General features: G+C 36.5%; 1 protein-coding gene across 3 annotated transcripts in view; it reads right to left on the bottom strand.

Annotated features, from left to right (window-relative positions):
* The window catches only part of espn (espin), a 128,545-nt gene that overhangs the window by 16,863 nt on the left and 88,847 nt on the right, over window positions 1–22,835 (bottom strand). For all 3 annotated transcript variants that reach the window (XM_052108420.1, XM_052108421.1, XM_052108423.1), the window contains 2 exons: window positions 8,563–8,708; window positions 2,711–3,058 (listed from right to left, as the gene is read on the bottom strand). In XM_052108420.1, coding sequence (XP_051964380.1) covers window positions 2,711–3,058; window positions 8,563–8,708 — 494 coding nt within the window. The remainder of the gene's footprint in view (window positions 1–2,710; window positions 3,059–8,562; window positions 8,709–22,835) is intronic.

Below are 22,835 nucleotides of genomic sequence, written 5' to 3'. Positions count from 1 at the left end.
AAATGAGTACAATGACCAAGATGACCAACTGCACTTCAAGGTCTATATGTCACTTGCAGTGTGAAGGGGCTTTGCATCACACCACTGAATCCCCATGTAAAAACTTAGAGCTGCCATCCACCATCGCCAATAAGCCACATTAAACAAATACTTCATTTGTAAATGTCAAACATGCTTAAGCTTGATTGGGATGGTATCTGCAGCCCCAAATGAACACTGCATCACTCCATAGAACAGAGACAAATCCAGCCACACTGCACAACATCACTTGAATCCCTGCACTGTAATAAAACCCAGGCCAAAACTGCAGAAATTCTCCAAGGGACTGCTTTAAAATCATTGTAGTCAACAAGAGAGTTGTTTAACAAACATATGAAAATCTATAATCTCCTACAACAAATTCGACAGCAAAAGTGAATCGATAATGCCATTTAAAGGTTAAGTGTGCAATTTCTGTGCCATCAGGGTCAACAAATAATGCAAAAATAATAATAGTTTTCAAATAGTTTTCCTGAACAATCTGTCATTGTGTGCACAAAAAGATGCCCCAAACTCACACCATTGGATGAGTCAATGTAGTTGGTTTGATAGCGCTACAGAGCCACAGTGTTACCATTTTCAGTGAAATCAACCTACAAATAGCTTACATAGCCTAGTCATATTGCATGCATATATTGAGCTAAGATAGAATTTTATAATTAAAATACTAATTTTAGCTTCTTTCTGTTGCATTAGGGAACCTGGTCTAGCAGACATAAAGAGCACAAAATCTTCCCTAAACAAAACCGTAATGTACTACCCACACAATGTTGTTGATTTAATAACCAATATGTAATCAGAATAGCAATTCTTTGTAAGCTGAGTATAATGCTGGCAGAAATTAAAGGGATATTTATGTGAAATGTTGTGTGTGTGTGATATATATATATATATATATATATATATATATATATATATATATATATATATATATATATCACACACATACATATACACACAATGTAACTAACCATTAAAGGAACTTTCAACTACAGCCGTTTCCTGCTGCCCCAAAAACTTTAAAATACATATATTTTTTTTTAAATAATTCAGTTATAATTGGAAAAAGTTTGCTCAACCACAAGAACTGCTATTGTAACTCAGAAAACCTATACACTGTATAAACCCTTTTCTCATTTATGGAAAAGTGAATGATCAAACACATCATTTTGCTAGATTCAAAGAGGGATCAAAGATAACACCATGCAAACACACACTATCTGAGCTATCCTCCATGAAGATAGATCAGTTATCAATTCCAAAGCTCCAGTTTATATCTAAAATAATACAAATCTGAGGAAGTAATGCAGTGCCCCATACCACTAAAACTAACGCATGAAACTACAGGAGGATAGCTTTGACCTCTTAAGCTGAGAAAATGCACTCATTTCCATGGACCTAATCATTAATTGTATTAATGTTAAGTTAAATCATAAAGACAATTTTTACAAAAAGCAATCTAGATAAACATCTAAAAATTATGTGGGATTATGGTTTGACTAGTGCTGTTTCTTTCCTGTTTTGACATATTTCCTTTTGAAACAGGAAGTTGAGGAAGGACATTTTAAAGGTATGGTTCCTTTTTTATAGGGCTAACAGCCTTTAGATTAAATCACAGTCATTAATCATTATACTCACAACCAATTGATAGCTGTGCAATTAAATAAAGTATATTAAAATGCATTTCCTGACTGAATGAAATGCAACACAGATAAACCATGATTTGCTATGTGCTTTAGCTGGTCAAAGACAGTTGGCATTTATGCTGCGTTTTTATACGTAGTGGGATGTTGGATATTCCTACTTGATATCTCCAACCATATAGACATTCCTCTGCCCGGCGCTTGGAAGATTATGCATAAGGAAGCAAAATGGCAATTCTACTGTTAACTTGGCAGGTGTTCATTTTTCAATAATGAAGCCTCCTGGCTACTAAACACGATGCTGTTCTGCAGGTGTACAATTATCAACAGGGAGGATCATTTACCGTGTTTTACACTCCTGTCTCTGCAAACGTTTACGTTACAATATGTATTATGTAATGTAGGAACTTTGACTTGTTGATGGATTCTATTTGCTTAAAATTTAATATTTGCCATTAACCGTGTACATCTCCCTGGTCCCGTTATGTCAGAGTGACATCACATAACCACATCAAAATGTATATATTTCTGCATTATGACAAAATGTATAAGTTTCCAAACTGGAGGACCAATTTCAAGTGCCGCTCTATTGCACTTTTTCAAGTACGAAATTTTGATAGTCCAAGTTGAATGGAATGCAGCACGTCCACATTAATGTGTTTTAATTTGAAAATGCATTCATTTTGCTGCATTTAAGCCTCTCATGCACACTACAATTATTCAGACCACTGTGACAACACAAAAATTGTTCACCATTAATAGTTTTTTCTTCAGTTAGTTTTTTTAAAAGAAAGGCTATTGTTTATTTTTAAATCTGCTAAAAGTTTTTTTTGTCAACTTTTAGGAGATCGCTAGTATTTAAATCACCTCAACATAACAGATACGGACTAAGAGTCCTGTTTTGATTTAATTGGGTAAAGTGTCTAAATGACGTGAGGGTTATATGTCTACATGACTTATAAGATGGATAACAGATGCACTGTCTCAGCTTATGTTGAAAACACCTGACTGTAACTTTATCTACTCACCTTCTTCTTGTTCTCCTCCTCCTCCTGCATCTTCACCTGTAACTTCCTCACCATCACCTGTCTCTTCCACTCTGGGATGGGCCGTCCCTGCTCATCATGGGTGGGCACCAGACTCTCCGCGTCCACCACATTGGACTTGTTCTGGACTGGAGCAGTATTTCCATTGACAGCAGGTGTGAGCTGATCATTGCTTTGTGATGTGGACAGACTCTGGGGCGACCCACCGCTGGCCGTGGGAGTGGGTGGTGTGGGTGGGCTGTTGGGCAGTGGAGAATCTGGCTTTGCGAACTGGTTGTCGTTAAGTTGTGGTTTTGGCAGAGGCTGTGGTGGCGATGTTGGACGTTCCTCCTGGAATTCAAAACGAGTGATCAGAATGGAATTGTGCAGACCAAAAACACAAAATGTTTATTACTCACTCATGAGAATGTTTACTTTTTAATTAAAAAAAAAAGTATTATTTTAATTGCAAACTCTTTATAAATCATGGTAGACATAACTGTAAAGCCTTTAATATTTTTGTGCTGATTTAATATATGTGGGTATATATATATATATACACTCATCTAAAGGATTATTAGGAACACCATACTAATACTGTGTTTGACCCCCTTTCGCCTTCAGAACTGCCTTAATTCTACGTGGCATTGATTCAACAAGGTGCTGAAAGCATTCTTTAGAAATGTTGGCCCATATTGATAGGATAGCATCTTGCAGTTGATGGAGATTTGTGGGATGCACATCCAGGGCACGAAGCTCCCGTTCCACCACATCCCAAAGATGCTCTATTGGGTTGAGATCTGGTGACTGTGGGGGCCATTTTAGTACAGTCAACTCATTGTCATGTTCAAGAAACCAATTTGAAATGATTCGAACTTTGTGACATGGTGCATTATCCTGCTGGAAGTAGCCATCAGAGGATGGGTACATGGTGGCCATAAAGGGATGGACATGGTCAGAAACAATGCTCAGGTAGGCTGTGGCATTTAAACGATGCCCAATTGGCACTAAGGGGCCTAAAGTGTGCCAAGAAAACATCCCCCACACCATTACACCACCACCACCAGCCTGCACAGTGGTAACAAGGCATTATGGATCCATGTTCTCATTCTGTTTACGCCAAATTCTGACTCTACCATCTGAATGTCTCAACAGAAATCGAGACTCATCAGACCAGGCAACATTTTTCCAGTCTTCAACTGTCCAATTTTGGTGAGCTCTTGCAAATTGTAGCCTCTTTTTCCTATTTGTAGTGGAGATGAGTGGTACCCGGTGGGGTCTTCTGCTGTTGTAGCCCATCCGCCTCAAGGTTGTGCGTGTTGTGGCTTCACAAATGCTTTGCTGCATACCTCGGTTGTAACGAGTGGTTAATTCAGGCAAAGGTGCTCTTCTATCAGCTTGAATCAGTCGGCCCATTCTCCTCTGACCTCTAGCATCAACAAGGCATTTTCACCCACAGGACTGCCGCATACTGGATGTTTTTCCCTTTAAACACCATTCTTTGTAAACCCTAGAAATGGTTGTGCGTGAAAATCCCAGTAACTGAGCAGATTGTGAAATACTCAGACCGGCCCGTCTGGCACCAACAAACATGCCACGCTCAAAATTGCTTAAATCACCTTTCTTTCCCATTCTGACATTCAGTTTGGAGTTCAGGAGATTGTCTTGACCAGGACCACACCCCTAAATGCATTGAAGCAACTGCCATGTGATTGGTTGATTAGATAATTGCATTAATGAGAAATTGAACAAGTGTTCCTAATAATCCTTTAGGTGAGTGTATATATATATATATATATATATATATATATATATATATATACACACACACACACACACACACACACACATAGTATATATATATATATATATATATATATATATATATATATATATATATATATATATATATATATATATATAGCACATAAATAAAATATTTATGAAATGTATTTAAATATATACTTCTAAACTGTACATGTATAAAACCCAGTTTGGCCACATTAAGGTGGTATAACCAAGCTGTTTTGAAGCTTGTACCATTCTACCAGTTAACAATCGGTTTAGACCAGCTATAAATCTGTGTTGGCCACCATGTTCCAAAACACAACAATCAGCTTAAGCTGGATGTTGCAGCAGGGAAAATAAAAGTTATTTAATAGTTATTCTCAGCACCTTAAGGCCCCAGCAGACTTGCAGGCAAATTTATACTTACTAGTCAAACAGGCTTAGCCTAGTTCGCCTTTAAATAATGACAAAATGCAGTGAAGTTTTTGTTCTGCCAATGTGCTTGTTTGGTGATATTTCTCCTGATTGCACACATCTCTGAAATTCTTGACCAAGGAGAACTTGGCTGGCCGAAGATCATTGATGATTGGGTACAACTAATCATGGGTGTGGTTTGGACGTGACATTTTTTATTTACAATAACACGTGGCAGCTGAGTCGTCGTTACCTACTGTTTTTAAAATGGATAACTTTGAAGCCCGTCTCTAGGAGATTATGAAGTATAATTTTTTAAATGATTCGTAGCACAAACTCGACAAATACAGGGTGGGCACGACAAATGCGCGGCGAAAGATTGGAGTTTTTATGAACTCAGATCAAATAACTTGTCGGTAAAGAAGTAAAGAAGCTGTTTTAACTCCTCAATAATGATATAAAGTAATACACACCGATCAGCCACAACATTAAAACCACCTGCCTAATATCGTGTAGGTCCCCCTCGTGCCGCCAAAACGGCTCTGACCCGTCGAGGCATGGACTCCACAAGATCTCTGAAAGTGCCCTGTGGTATCTGGCACCAAGACGTTAGCAGCATATCCTTTAAGTCATGTAATATGCGAGGTTGGGCCTCCATAGATCGGACTTGTTGGTCCAGCACATCCCATAGATGCTCAATCGGATTGAGATCTGGGGAATCTGGAGACAAGTCAACACATTGAACTCTTTGTCAAGTTCCTCAAACCATTCCTGAACAATGTTTTCAGTGTGGCAGGGCGCATTATCCTGCTGAAAGAGGCCACTGCCATCAGGGAATGCCATTGCCATGAAGGGGTGTATACGTGGTCTGCAAAAACCTTTAGGTAGGTGGTACATGTCAAAGTTACATCTACATGAATGCCAGGACCCAAGGTTTCCCAGCAGAACATTGCCAAGTGCATCACACTGCCTTCACTGGCCTACCTTCTTCCCATGGTGCATTCTGCTCCCATCTCTTCCTCAGGTAAACAATGCACATGCTCTGATGCTCATGTGCACATTGTAGGCAATTTCGGCGGTGGACGTGGGTCAGTATGGGCACTCTTGACTGGTCTGCAGCTACGCAGCCCCATACGCAGCAAGCTGCGATGCACTCTGACACCTTTCTATCATGGCCAGCGTTACGTTTTTCAGCAATTTGTGATACAGTAGCTCTTCTGTGGGATCAGACCAGACGGGATAGCCTTCGCTCCCCACAAGTCAATGAGCCTTGGGCGCCCATGACCCTGTCGCCGATTCACCGGTTGTCTTTCCTTGGACCACTTTTGGTAGGTTCTAACCACTGCATACCGGGAACACCCCACAAGATATGCCGTTTTGGAGATGTTCCAATCCAGTCGTCTAGCCATCACAATTTGGCCCTCGTCAAAGTCATTCAGATCTTTATGCTTGCCTATTTTTCCTGCTTCCAACAAAAGAAATTCAAGAACTGACTGTTCACTTGCTGCCTAATATATCCCACCCCTTGACAACAGGTGCCATTGTGACAAGATAATAAAAGTTATTCACTTAACCTGTCAGTCGGTTTTGATGTTGTGGCTGATCAGTGTATATGCTGTGGATAATGTATAATTTGTTATGTTTACATTATAACGAACATGTTAACATGCTATACACGGCCATAATATGCGCCGATTACACTCTGTTATTGTAATTTATGATGAAACTGTTCATAATGATCATACAGATGTATTTTAGATGAGATTAAAGATGAGTTTACACCATTTGGCTAATAACGATGCACACCGGGTTTTCATGTTGACTTATCTTGACTGACTGAATGGGAATTGGTTGTTGGTCTCTAAGAAGCTCCAGGTCAAACCAAAAGATGGTGTGGACCAATGGCAGTAAGGTGTTTAGCAGCTGGTAAGAAGTTTTATTAAAATTTCTCCCTTGCGAGCCATTACGTACCACAGAAACGAATGCAAAAACATCTTCACTTTGGCAAGATTTTGTTCTAAATGACGTCACAAAGTTTTGTTCTTCAATTTCATACGTAGAATGCAGGGGCCTTTAGAATCAACAAAGAACCCTCTTCTTATAAAAAAAAAATGTTTAAAGGGTTCTGGAGCTTGCTCTATGGTTCTACTTTATAGGTTTTTCAGATCGGTGTATTGGTTTATGGGTTCTTTAAAGCACCAGTAGCTGGTTTTCGTATGACGTTGAGATTCATGAGTCCTTTGTAAGCTGTCCTATAAAATCCATCTACAATGCTGTGTTCCCTTCACATTGGAATTGATGTAATTAAGAGTTTCTGAGTAGTAAAACCACTCACATCTTTTTCAAACTTATATTTACACAGAGGAAACTAATTACAAATTCTGAATTTATTCCTAGAAGTTGCTGGTTGGCAATTTAAGGTCTTCTATCATTTCCTTAATTATGCAACTTGTTCAACAGAACCATCCGTGTGTTAAACAAGCCTCTTGGCTGAATTATCCTGCAGAATAGATTTGGTGCCAGCTCACTGAGCTGCACTCTTATAATGATCTGAACTACAGTATGACTTGTTTCACTATAACATTAACTGTGTTCAATGCTTTTTGTGGCACGTGCAGTTTCCCAGTTGATAACTGGGAAGAAATATTTTTTTTTATATACAGAATTACAGTATATTTTTAAGTATTTAAAGAAATATCACTCCACAATAAGGATTTATGCCCATTGGTATTGTATGTACTGGTGCGTGCCATGACTGATTTGTCAGTTTGTATTTTGTTTCTATGGATAATCAACAACGCTTCTAATACAAATAGTATTACATCATATTTGCATCACAATCCCAACCCTCAAACAATGGCGGTCACACCCAAACGAAAGGTCACAGGTTACACAGTAGACAACTGCTGTAACTAATTTCATGTGTGAATGTCACAAAACATGCCATGTTTTCCCTCAAAAATAAAATTTATAAAATACATTTTATTTGTCATTAATAAAATGGTTTTTAGGACCATTAAGAGTTTTTTTCATTACGACATTACATTCATGACAATTAAGCATAATTACCCCACAATTTTCATGTTTCATAATGTATCTAATGCTTTATTAAAATATATTTTTTTATTTAATTTTGAATAATTTGGCCATACGAATAAATTTAAAGCGTGATAAAATAAACAAAAATTACAATGAACAATAGTATATTTATAATTAAATGCAGTACAAAATAAATGTTGATTGTATGATACCTGCTGCATTAACGTATAAAACCTCATTTGTTACTAATGTTTATCTTTTGCTATAACTGTATATAACTGAATATAATTCTACATCATAGTGGTGTTTGTTGTACTGCCTTTCGTATATGCTCATTTAAAGAATACATGGTAAAATTTATGATTTTAAAAGATGATTTTCTTTACTGTGTCGTAGTAATGACAATATAATGAGAATCATCATTGAGAATAAAGAGAATTACAAACAAACTCACAAGTAAACATCTGGACACATTACAGTAATTTGAATGTTCTTGACAGGCTTTGTGAGATTAACCCACATATTTTCAAGCAAGGCAAAGGATTTCACTTCATAGGTATTTGTAAAATAACTAAATTAGTCTTGTATGTGTTTTGTGAGGGAGCGTGACCTACATTGTTCCCCGCTGTGCTGCTGTTTGAGAAGACCGTCGTGTAGCCTTTACTTTGAGGTGTCGGCTTCAGACTTTTCCCGGCTTTAATTTCCGCCAGAAGCTCAGAATTATCTCCAGTGGGGGACATCATGTTGAAGGATTTATTGCCTGAGATAAAGACAGAGGAAAACTGAGCCACGATGAACCGATGAAAAGACAGAGAGAGTGTGTGAGAGAGAGAGACAGAGAGAAAGACACCGGACAAGCTTCTCCCCTTAATATTTAATTCAAAACCACCAGACATTTAAACAAATGTATACAGCTCTCAGTAACTCAAGTCCTAGTTACTAATAAAATGAATCCACTCATTGAATAGATTATAAAAAGCTCAATTTGAAAAAAGAAAATTACTGTTATCGAGAAAGAGCTGGCCTTTGTTCAAGTTTCGGTCATCAAAATATTCATAAAATGATTATTTAGAATAAAACATTTGACGTTTAAAATATAATAATTAGTAGTGTAGAGTAGTGCTTGCATCTGCAATTAATGTAAATGTAGTGGGGCAATTAGCTAAATTATTGCTACCAAAGAATTTTGCTTTGACTAAAAGTTTTCCTGTGGCTGGAAAAAATCAGGATACATGGATATTTACTGCTGATTATGATTGTGAAAATTTCTTTCTTTCAAAAATGGATCTTTGGAAGATTATTACGCTCTGAAATCTACTTGACCACAAGTTCCCCCGCTCGTGACGCTTTATTCCCATAATTGATTGCCTTGCCAAGAAACAAAAGGTTGTTGTATACAGAGCTACTGGAAATCTCCAAACAATCTACACATTCATTTTCCTGTGCACATGATTCTCATCCTCTTTAGTAAATTGAAATATATATATTAAAAGAAAAATCTATAGGCCTTAGTTAATATAATACATAGAAATAATATATAGTTGAGTATTTGAGACATGTGAGCCATAACTTAAATTTATTTTTGTATATTTTTATAATTATGTTATTTTTAATTCAATTAAATAAGTAACTTTTTTTAATCAGCATCAAGATCTTATGCAAAAATGAATATGAATGTACAATAAGGGAAATTGAATATAAATCTTTTCACATTTTGAATCACCTTTTTGCTCTTTAGTCAAATTAAAATGGTCTTTTGTTGGTCTGCTTTAGAAGTACATTCATAGAGACTACATTCAACATAATCTCTCAATTTATACAAGATCAAGGTGTTACATACAATTATAAAAAATAAATAGCAAAATGTTATAATATAGTATTAACATTATTATGTTATGCTAAAGTTAGAATTAATAGTTTTACATGGAGCATAGCATGTCATACTGCAAGATATACAAGCATCAACTTCCCAAAAATATTTCCGTAAATGACTCTTTTAACCAGAACGTTTAATCCACTGTAAGTATTAAGGAATACAAATGAATGCTGACAGCTACAGGTATAAATAGTGCACTGATCTATCCTGGTGAGAACAAGCATAAATCACAAACAGAACTACCTCATGTTTGACCGGCAAGATAATGTAAGAAATAAACAAAATAGAATTTTGAATTGAATAAATGATGACCGGTGAGGTCTCTGCACTATTCAAACTGTCAACATCATCTCTTTGTATCTCAAACATCCTATAAGTACAAACTGATACATAATTCCTAAAGAAAAAACAAATAAATGTATATCACCTGCCGTTCTTGATTTAACCTTCTCGTATCAGGCCTGCTATTATTTTTTCATTGCTGTGATTATGTAAATCTTCATGAGGAGCGAGAAGAGAGCAGCTAGATCCACAAGCCAATAGTGAGAAGAGTGCGTTTGCTTACTGCCGGTGGCTTGTCACAGTTGGGGAAGATCAGAACGGATGAGCGGTAATCAACTGTGACAACAGACAGCTGCCAAATTGGAGGTGGATTGGAAGTCCACTATGTAACCTTGTGTCCTCTCCTCACTCTCACTGACACTCCTCCTCTCTCACCTCCTTCATTTGCTCTGACTCGCTCCCTTTCAGCTGAACTCAATGCCCTTTTGAGTGGATTAGCAGGAAAAGCCTCAACCATCACACATTTGCATGTATATATGTACTGCAAGTGTCAGGCCTGAAAAGATGCTTTCTGCTCATGCTCGGTCCAAAATACACTTTATACAATACAATATTGTTGGCACAAACTCCATCGAACGCATCTGTCACTTGGTAGAGGCATGAACAGGTTGCATAACGTGTAGTCGAAAAACAATGGCCTAAAAAACTAAAACAAAACTATGCACGGTAAAAGAAAATATGAGCTGGATTACATTACATATGATACACAATTTTGGAACTGTGTTGGATTGCTTCAAACTCTGCGGACCTGCCAGCAGGTCCAGGACTGTATAATAAGTTTATACTTAAAGTCCACGGATCCATTAAAACATAAATGAGGAACCATTTGAAGACTTGGAATCTGAATATTTCACAGATCTCCATCACTTTGGCATGTATGTTACAAAATAACAAAATAAGACTTGAAAACTTCAGTGGCGCAACTGAGCGCCACCCTGTGGTAATCATGTACAAATATGAATATAAAATATTCTCATATAGCACTAAAATAGACCAGTCCCAACAACACCTAGATTAAGTTTCTAGCAGGGGCGGATCTACTGGGAGGCATGGGGTGGCAAATGCCACCCTAAGAAAAAGCACTGCCACCCCAGCATAAGCAGTCAAATGTATTAAATATAAAATGTAAGTATGTTATGATTTTTACATTGTGTAGGGTTTTATTCATGTCGAACTGCCTCAACTCTCACTGAACGCACAAATGACAACACAGACCAATCGCAGCAGCCAATCGTGTGATTGATTACAGCAGCAGCCAATCACATACTTACTTTTGCAGCGCGTGTACAGTGTTTGGGCTTTCGCCGGTTGAGGTTTTGTTTTTCTGTGTTTATTTTCTCAACAACCACAACAGTGACCACATGGAGAAATACATTGAAAAAAAAAAGAGATAACAGATAAATGTTTCTGTTGTTTCCAAGTATTCATTGATTTAGAATCCTCGCTGTCAGTTATGAGTTGAGACAGGTGTGACGTGTCCTCACAACTTTTGGAATCGCATTTGTAAGGTGTGTGTATAATCTCATTTGTTTCTATTTCGTCTGTGTGTTTTGATTGGCGATCTGGCGTTAGAATGTGTTATTTTAAATGTTATGATAAGTGTTCATTGTGGCTGTTATCAGTGATGTTAGTGTTAGCAGTTTTTCCGTCCCTCACGCTCTTTTCCGTGTCCCGCACTGTGATGCCTTCTTGGACATATTGTTTGTGTATGTAGAGTGTGTGGGGTAACCAGGTGCTGATTGTTGATGGGGCACACTGGCACACAGCTTTATAAATGATAATTATAAAGCTGTCATTTCTCATATAAACGGAGTGTTCCATGGCTGGGTTGTGCGATGGCAGATGGGTATACTTGAGCTGAGTCATCTCGTTCACGTGTGCTCAGATGCACATTGACTTTTTTCCAGGTTCCCGCTGCTGGTGCAGAGAGTCGAGTGGTTGTCCCTGTCTGAATTTTAGAGTTTGCTGTTCTTTCATATACAGAACTCTCAATACATGTTATCTTTTATTTCATTTTATTTGTAAAGTGTAACACCCATCCACTGACATACAGATGCAATCTTGGTTTATTAAAATAAAAAGTTATATTTGGGGAAATTACAACACTGAACCTCTAGATCAGTCAGTCATGTTTTAATCAAAGTGCTAGTCTATTAATTAATCTACTGACTCCCAAAGACTGATAGTGGCAGATGTAGAAATTAAATTACCATATTATGTGAAACATCTATTTGGGTGCTTGAATGACAGTCATTAAGAATGACTAAAATAATATTTTACTGTGCATAACCTAATTCATATTCATGAGTTTTGCAGTACAATTTCCTGTTCAGTTTATTTATTTATTTTTAGACCTACTTAACTTTGTGTTAATGTTTCCTTTCAAATTGATGGCTTCTAGTCCACTCAGAGGCCGAGATATTCTATGAAACTGTTGGGAAGGTGCATGGCATCACAGAATGGACTGAATGTCTATGGACGAGCACATGGTGAAAGCTCAGCTGCATTAGATCGCTACCTGCATTTCAGATCTGTATATTGTAATGGAAAGTGATAGATAAAAATAAAAACATTTCATAGTACTTGCTGCCATCTAGTGGAATTAAAAAATATTTTTGCAGGGACATAAAGCTCCAGGGAAATAAACTAATTATATAAAAAAATAATTTTTTATTTGGTTCTGTAAAATTTACCAATATTTTGCAGTTAGTTCACTATACGTGTATATGGTGAACGTGTGGCAGGCAGCAGCCAAAATATGCAGCAGAGCTTAAGAGGATGTCCAATATTAAATTTGGGTAATTCAGCAAAACAAGATGAGAACCAGTGATCTTAATAAATGGAATATGCACAATTATTTTGTTGGCTATATAATATTATAAAACACTGGTGCACTCTCAAATTTAAAAGCTCACTAATCACACAATTATGTTTTTATCGTTCCAGGCGGTCGGGGAGTCCAGTCCCCACTTGACTCGCGGACAGCGGCCGCTCACCGCGTCCGGGCGGTCGGGCTACTCCATCCCCCGGCGGATGGCAGCGGCGCTCCCCGGGTGGACAGCAGTGTCGAGGACTCCGCGACGGGCATCCCTCCTCCTTCCCGGGTTTCGGCACCAGTGTAAAGTGATATAAACGGCAAGGAGGAGGCGAGAACCGGCTTGACAATATAAATAATAGTTTAATGAGAAACTTAATCAAAATACAAACACACACACGACGGACATGTCCGTAAATTATCTCTCTCTCCTGCACCATCCTCCGCAGAAGGCCTTTATCCCTCTCGGAGGCTTGATTAGCCTGATGAGGGTGTATAGAATCACGACCCTGCCACAATATCCTACTCACACAATTGACACGTCATACAAATTTCAACCTATTTGTGACCTCAACCTGGCAACCTACATCCCAGTTGCGCTGTTGATATCTGTGCAGATAGTAGATGAGGGAAAATGAATCAAGCATCACTGTTAGAGGGGAGGAGAAGACTCAGGTGGTGCACCGGTGAAAAAAATAATACATGTAAATTTAACAACAGCTGGACGGAAGAATTTAATTTAATTCCTCGAAGCCATATCAACAATAACCATGCCTTTTGCAAAGTGTCGCACTGATTTTATTATCGGACAAGGTGGGAAAAATGACTCAGCATATTATCTATTACAACGGCACAATTTGTATGTATTTAGCCTACCCCTGTCATCCAGCACCCCCAGCCTCAACCCCCCCACTCAGAGGTCTCCCGGATTTTGATACCCAAATGTTGACAGGTATGGTCATTTTCAGACCCCACCCCCCCAAAAGAAAACAACTCTAATAACTCATTAATGATATTGTGTATGTTAACAATCTTATGATGAAAATCTTTCTTTTTGTGGTTGTCCTAATTTTGTAAGCATGTAATTCTGGTTCTGTTCACTCTATCTCCCAGCAAAAAGTCTTACTTCATTCCACTAAATGGCAGCACATCCTAGAAGAAATATTTCTTCCTCTATAACCTTCCATCACAATATGCAGATCTGAAATGTAGGTGGCGCGCTAACAATCTCTGCCCTCACAGATCGTCCGTAGACATTCAGTCTACTTTTCAGTTCATGCACCAACCACCATTGTTTCATTGAATATCTTAACTTATGAGTGGACCAGAAGTTCAGTCTAGATGTCATGATCACCCCCTTTATGATGACATATAACATCAATAGTCGATAACATATTTTTCGAATGATTTGTTTAGCATGCTTTTTCTGCTGGACTGCATTTTTTTTTTCTGGACATCCAAGATATAACATTGGATTATTCACACAAGCAACCTCACAGACGAGTAAAAAATTGCTTATTTTGTAGAAAAGGTAAGAGCAGATGTAAAGTTTGTAGCTATTTGGGGCTTACAGAAGCAATGATCAGTGCATTTGTATTTGATGTCTTACAGAAATCGTTTTTTTCTTTGCGATTCTTTTGAAAATATTTAGAACAGCAACAAAAATGGTATAGTTGCATTCCTGAGAATGAGAGCTTATATTTGATATATGACTTATTTAAAACTACTTCAAGGTGGTGCTTATTTGCAACATGGATGATTTCAGGCCTTTTTTTTGTTATTATATGTAAAATAAATGCAGAAGAGATGGTGTTCCATGCAAAGTTCAGATTCTAAGCTTTCAAATAATACCATGTAGACAGTTTATTACTGTGTGTAAAATGTATTTAAAATATAAGCACAATGGACATTATAACTGAATATATACACATAAGAATAGATATCGAATCAAATCGAAATTGGAATCGAACCGAGAGCTTGAGAAAAGGAATCGAATCTGGAAATCTGTATCAATACCCACCCCAATTACTGTGTGTAAAAGTAGGAAATGTTTGTTTTAAATTTTTTATTCTGGTCACGCTGGCTTGTTTTAGATTATTAAGGCCCAGTCGTCCCATTTGCGGCCGACCCACCGGCCCGCTCGGTTCTCCCGATGGCCGGTCCTCCCCTGATTTGCCCCAAAGTGCATCGGCCCACCGGGAAAATGCCCGGTATGCCAGATTACCAGTCCAGCCCTGGTGTTGATCACATATCTTCCTTGTGTTCATTAAGTGGAAAACGGTGTGGAAAACATACTCTTGAACTAAAAGGTTTCAATCTACTTGGCAACAATGGCTGTTTGGTTAAAATTATAGTTCCTCATTTCAGAGCAAAAACATAAACATTGAGATTTTTATCAAATGCCAAAAGGTTGAAAATCATTCAGATAATTGATATGATCAATTATAATAATTCATATAATTATTACAAATTATGATACACAGTACAATTTCTAATATTTTAGCTATATCACCCAGCTTTATTTTTTACTAGTTACAACAAATCATCATAGCCAAATACAAACACACAATGTACAGTATGAACTTCAGCCTCGGCTTGTCAAATCTTTATTGATGATCTGTAGCTCAATATCATTTACTAGATCTGATCTAACTTCATAATGTAACTTAAAAGCAAACAGAAGAAGTTGTGCCTGAGTTTGAGCAGACAAAAAGAGCATCAGGATGTTCACAATAGCTGTGCCGGGTAAAACATGATGTGGGGAAGTTTGGAGGTGATGCGATGACGGCAGGGCTCGGTCAATAAGGCCGCCCACTGTTTACACACCTTTATTCTCATTCAGTACAAATGACTCACTCACAACACTGCAGGATGAAACATCAATGGAAGGTTTGCTTTCATAAATGCAGCTCTTAATAGTTTGAATCTAAATTGTAAATGCTTATAATTGCACAGCATGCATTTTTAGGAGGATAAGAAATCAACAACAAATCAAAATGAGATTTTATTTTATCACATTTCTGGTCTTATTGTGCATGATTCAGCAATGCATGTTATTACAATGGAGAAAAAAAATGTCTTCATTATCTTTCACCACAACACCTCTGGCGTTGTGATTCTGGTGCAGGGGTGACGGAAGGAGACAGATGCGTAGAGGACAGATGCCCTTCTTTAGGGCGATTGCATCATAACAAGAAAAAAAGGACAGATACAAAGTGTAAAGGAAAGTGTCCATGTAAAGCAGACAGCAGAGAGAGAGAGAGAGAGAGAGTGAGAGAAAGAGACAGGTGTTCAGTGAGACAAGTGGAGTAAAGACAGACAAAGGGATGATGGGAGGACAAACAAGGGCGGAGGAAAGTGAGGAGTTGAACAAAAACAAAATGGCAAACTGACTCATTAGTAAATAAAACACTATATTGTTTTGAAAACATGTCTGACTCTTCACTAAACAGACACAGATAATTGTGCCTTTTTGAAATGATAACTGAATCTGCAGACTCAAACTAAATAAAAAACACTAATTATTTCAACAAATTCAGCTGTGGTATGTAGATATTTGTCCTGAACATTTTATGATTTATATTAGGGCTGTAAAATGAAAATGATCGTAATGTGGCCTAGTAAGATTATTAAACACGAAAGGCTGCAATAATATTAATAATGTTAATAATAATACTAATACATATTATTATTTGTATAAAAAAGCTATTAATGATATATTACTAATAATTATTATTTTTATTATTAATATTACTATACAATTATTATATGTTTATTATTATAATGAATATAATAATTTGTACATTAATTTGTACATAATAACAACAACAATAACAATGATAGTAGCATTACGATGTGACCAAGTGCGATTATTAAAACCGTGAGAGTGATAATAATAATAATAATAATAAATATAATTTTTATTCATATTATATTACTAATATTTTTAATATTATTGTTGTTATTATTATCGTATTATAATTTATGTTTGCAGTATATAAATAATAATAATATTAGTATTAGTAGTATCGTGATGTGACCTAGTGTGATTATTAAACTGTAAAAGACTAAAATTATATAATAATAATAATAATAATATTTAACATAATCTACTAACATAATTATTAAATAAATATAATAAATAATAATTATTCTTAATTTATTTTAATATTAGTTCTATATTAAAACTATTAATATAATCATGATTTATATCATATTTATTGTTATTATAAATAATATAATAAATTATGTTTTTATTGTATAAATACTACTACTACTACTACTACTAATACTAATATCAAAATGGGATCTAGTGCTATTGTTAAACCACGAAAGGCTTTGATTGTTATAATAATATTTAAAATATTATTATTATTATATTATATTATTATAAACTATTAATATTATATTACTAATTACCTGTATTATTTTACTTTTGGGTCAACTGAAAATATTTTTTTATTAAACAGGACTGAAGTGGGAACACACTTAAAGAGTGACACTATCTACTGGCAGCAAAGCATGGGCAAAACATTTTAGAATCTGGAATACAAAATGCATCTCTTTTTTGTTTGTAGATTTTGCACAACCTCCGGAGCATGAGAGCTCCATAAACAAATAATAAAAATAATTACTGATTGTTCAGTTGTCCCACGTGAACTTAAAAAATGTATATCTTGCTGGCATGGTGTCTGTAGTGTACATGGTGTACACTAATAAGAACAATGGTGTTCAATATGTATTTCATTAAATGAATAGGTGTCATTAATGTTCCTTTTATTGGGCCACTATGAAAATTCTTAGTACTTTAAGTATTCTGATTAATAAACTAATACATACAAAACATGCAATAAACTGTAAAGCATTGTATACAAGTGTAGTAATGTTCACGTTAACTTAACACGTTTTCTTGTATTACCATATATAGCCTACATAAGAATTCATGTTTATTTGTTTTATTTGTGTACTGTAATCTGCCTTTGTGTATAGTGAAATTGTTTTCCTAAACAAAATACATTTTACTGTATATAATTATGTTCAGCATCTGCAAAGAGCATCAAAAACTAATATATATATATATATATTTACATTTAGCAAGGAAACAATTTTATTATTTTATTAATTTACAGCGCAAATTATGTTTACTCCAGTGATTCTTGTGCATCAGCATCAGACGCTGGAAATGTCCCGCCCCTTAATGAAACGGAAAATATGATTGGTCAGCAAATATTCATTCGTGCCTAAAATGAACGTTCTGATTGGTGGATCAGATTAGTCAGACTGCCTGTCTTGTCCGTGACATCAGTTGCGCTCCCGCAGCTCCGTACACATTCAGAGAGAATAAATAAAAAAATTAAAAAACACTGGCTCAACGGTGCTACGGCAACGTGTTAGTAGATTGCAAAAGATCCAAGTTAAGGGGCGGGACATTTCCAGCGCCTAATGCTGATGCACAAGAAGGAAAAAAGTCAGATGGCATTTTACTCTCTGGTGTCGGGCTTCAAGGCTAACCTCTCTGTCTGTGTATTCACCAATCTGTTTCTCTTTCGTAAGGTTTGTCTAATCTGCAGACACTCTGACATGCAAATGGACATTGTAAATCCAAAGCCAGCCAGTTGGTAAGAAGTGCTACATTTCCCTGACATAACACTGAGAGACAATTGAGAGACAATGTCCTGTCCCAAAGACATGTTTAGTATCTTTCAGTGGATGAGCAATTAGGTAAATGGCAGAACACTAAACCTAATTTCAACGTAACGGTAGCCCACGCGCATTAAATTGTAAACAGAAGTTTGGAACAAGCGGGACGCCAGATCTCATGTTAACTGGCTTGAACTTCACAAGTTTGACCTCGTCTTCCATTTTGTGCTCTCAGAGTGCACTTTGTGATATCGAGAGTTGGACTGAACATATCCACAACAGTTTAAATAAACGGTTTAGGATTGCAGACTCAACAGCATGAGTATTTTACATTTGATATCAGATTAGTTGCATATTTGCCAATGGTAGAAGTTCCAAGTTTACAGAAACGCAAATTGATAGTTTTGCTCACAACTGTGACACACACACACACACACACACACACACACACACACACACACACACACACACACACCAGCCATTCTAAATATTTGAGTCTTAAGTATTTAAATACTTTAACTAGTTTAAGAGTGCAAGTACATGCTTAAATTTACATGCTGTGCAAGTGCGAGTTTACTTAAATGTGAGGTGTGTAATTTCTGCGCTACTCGCTTCATGCAATTGAAAACTAAAGGTGTTTTCAAAATGCATTTTCTAGGGTTTTTGAAGGCTTTTGTGCTTGATAATCATAGTTCGAAACAGAGCACGGTTCGCATGAAAAATTGGCAATGTGAAAGCCGTCATGCGGACCGAGGGTTCGCACTGCGGTACCGAATCCGAGACTACCTGTAAGAGGTGGTCTGAGTTCGGTTGCAATGGAACTTGTGCGCGATTCGCGTGAATGTGAAAACAACTCAGACTTAAGGGCGCACTCGTTCAGGAAGAAAAGTAACCTGCGCATGCGTTTCAGCCGATGACAACATCATTAGTTTCGACAACACATGAGGATCCACACAAATGTAATGACATCACAATGACATACAAGTGCAATCAACACTATAAATACTGTCTGTCTATCTATCTCTACACCTTATAAATACTATACATAAATACTATTATAGGTTATAAATATAGGGTATAATAGGAGATGGTAGTGGACACGAGCGAGAGCAAGCGTGCAGTGTAAACAAAGATGCAAATTAATTCCTTGCAATCAGCTGTCTCCTCAAATAACGCCGTTTGCTAGCAGCAGCAAACCGCCTTCCCCATGACATCTGATGAGTTATGCCATGAAGCGCACATATATGCAGTTGTCGTTCACTCTGCTGTGTATAATGACACCAAAAAACTAAGTATGTTGAGTTCAGCATGCATGTTTGTAATGACGTAAAATGAACGCAAATGGAGTTCGATAGAATCAAGTGAGTGTGAAACCAGACCAATGCTGCGGGGGGCACCGGGAATAATCGCACTCAGAATCGGATCGCAGCAAACGTGCCCAGTGTGAAAGCCCCCAAAAAGGCTAAAGCAAAGTATTATGACTTAGCACAAATTGTCAATGCTGTGACCTATGATTATTGTATTTGTCATCACTGTGTCACACTAATGTGCTGACCTCTAGGGTTTTGAAGACATTTAACCATCCTGTTGTCTTTAGAAATGGCACCCTCATTTTGTCCTCCTGGTCATTTTTTACTTGTATTGAAATAATAAAAAATGCAAATATTCTTGATTAAAGAACAACGCCACTAAAGAACCCCCAATGGAAATCTGTTTTATTGCTCTTCCAAAGTGTATGACAGATGGGAGCATATATATATATATATATACTGAATATTAATGGAGTAACATTCATTTTAATGGAACATTAATGGAGTACACAAAAAGTTGTTTGTAGAAAATCAACCATGTATATTTTAAAGTTACAATGTCTGTTGCCTTATCCAGCAGCCAAAATAGGACGTCCATCGCAACAAATCCATTCCTTCCCACTAATGTCAAAAAATGTGTTGCAGTGTTACGGTGTTCTTTCTGGCATCAAATGTTTTAGTAGAAAATGATGCTGTATTCAATAGGTCTTTTGGGAGGCCCATTGAACCCTATCATATAAAATCATGTTAGTAAACTTATTTATTAAAATATTACCTGTTCAAACTGTAAAAAACTCTCTTTGTGTGTGCATGTGTGCACAAAACCCATTTGAGAGGAAAGTATGCAATTTTTGGGAAAGATGCAGAACCCAGTGGAGCACGTTGGAAAGCTAGCGAACTGCACGGGAATAGGGGTTAAATTTAAGACAATGTAAATTTTTTTTGGTCATATTGTTTTCAAAGATGAACAAACAAATATTTGAAGCTGTAAAAGGTCACAACTGGTTCTTCCTATACAGTTCAAAGTTGACCCGTTAAGACAATGGAAGGACCAATTTGTTTGAAATTGTGATTTCTCTTAACCCTTCTACTGTCTTCTGAAATCACTTTTTTTTTTTTTACAGAGATCACTTTTTCCAATGTAAAAATCTGGAACCGATTCGAAAAGTCTAAGTGCTCGTAAAAAAAAAAAGCGACACCTTTGATATTCACGGTCAGAATTGACCGAGCATAGGAAATGAAAGGGTGTATGTAGAAAACTTAGATGTATGTAGAATACAATATACCGCCACACATGAATTGGTGACGGTATAACACCAAGCATTTTTTTTTATATAAATCTGTTACAATGGATAACACACACATAAATGAGGTGGTAAGACCATAAAACACCCACAATGCAGCACACGCACACACACACACACTCAGAAATAAATGAGTTAGACTAACACAGCCAGAAGGCAGAATGCAGAACAAAACACACACACACACACACACACACACACACACGAATTGGTGACATTATAACACAAAGCATTTTTTTTATAGAAATCAGTCACAATGGAGTACACACACATAAATGAGGAGGTAAGACCATAAAACACCCACAATGCAGCACATGCACTCACGCAAACAACAAAGTCTTCTGTTTTATACACTAACTGAATTTTTACTGTCCATTGCTGATTATTTGTTTACTACTCTTAATTTTCTTGACATTATTATTACTTTATTATTATTCATATTTACTTTCAGTTTTTACATTTTGATGTTTGAAATAAGTGATTGATAACAAAATTATTATCTTATGTCTTTTCTATGTAACACCAGGTCAGGTTTGAATGTAAGTAATAATATGACATCATTGCAAAACTTCAAGACAGTAAAAACAAAAACTATGTTTAACTTTGACAAATAATCATTTGATAATGTCTAAATATACATCCAAATGCATAACTTATTAAATGTAGAGTTACTACACAGTAGGTTGCGGCACAGAGCACTACAGCCATCTACTGGCTATTATTGTCATAACACGATTTTCAAGTCATGTTATTTTTCTTTTTACACCAGATGGCAGCAATATGCCCCAATACATGACACATTCTCATATTTTATTCATGTTATTCATTCTCTGTTGTCATTGGTGTATGAGTGTGAGTGTATGTGTGAATGGGACACAGTGTAAAGCGCTTCAGAAACCACTAAGGTTAAAAAAGGCGTTATATAAGTGCTATTTACCATTTTCCAAAAAGTTGTTTTTTACTGTAGTGAAGTAACATACATTTGCTTATGTGCATATGCAAATGAATGATGAAATCGAGAAAGGTATACAGTATGTAAATAGGTTTCATAAATTCATAAAATCCCAAAAGAAGTGCATAATCAATTTACTTCAGGGTAGGAGAAATTATATACTTTCTTTAAAAAATTTAAATAAAATACATGATTACTTTCTCCCGTCAAATTTGACCGGGAACACTAAAAGTATCGTTCTGTATTGAAAAATTTAGAAGGTTTAAATAGTTATATGCAAAAACATATGGTCTTGACTAAGTAACAATTTTTGCTTTCAGTACCAAAAACTATGTTGTATTTATAACATATTTTTTCCCTGTCCCGGGTCTACCCAAAAAACTACCCAAAGACAATAGGAGTGTTAAAAGTGTCAAACCCTTTAATTATTGTTACTCATTTCACAGGTGAAGAGGTCAGTCAAATATAACTGCAGGCATTAACATAGAGAGTTTAAGAGGAATTTAAAATGATCGAGATTAAATTGTTGTAATGGTCACTACAAGTATGTGTTCCTACTCTAACTGACAGATCACTCTCTCCCATTTATATTTGGCACGTCGCTGTTCAATTGCATAACTTTGCTGCATCGCCAGCAGTCACTGTCAC

The sequence above is a fragment of the Xyrauchen texanus genome, chromosome 37 (assembly GCF_025860055.1).
Source record: "Xyrauchen texanus isolate HMW12.3.18 chromosome 37, RBS_HiC_50CHRs, whole genome shotgun sequence".
Taxonomy (NCBI): domain Eukaryota; kingdom Metazoa; phylum Chordata; class Actinopteri; order Cypriniformes; family Catostomidae; genus Xyrauchen; species Xyrauchen texanus.
The sequence above is the reverse complement of the archived record's forward strand: the minus strand, read 5'-3'. Positions and strand labels throughout refer to the sequence as shown.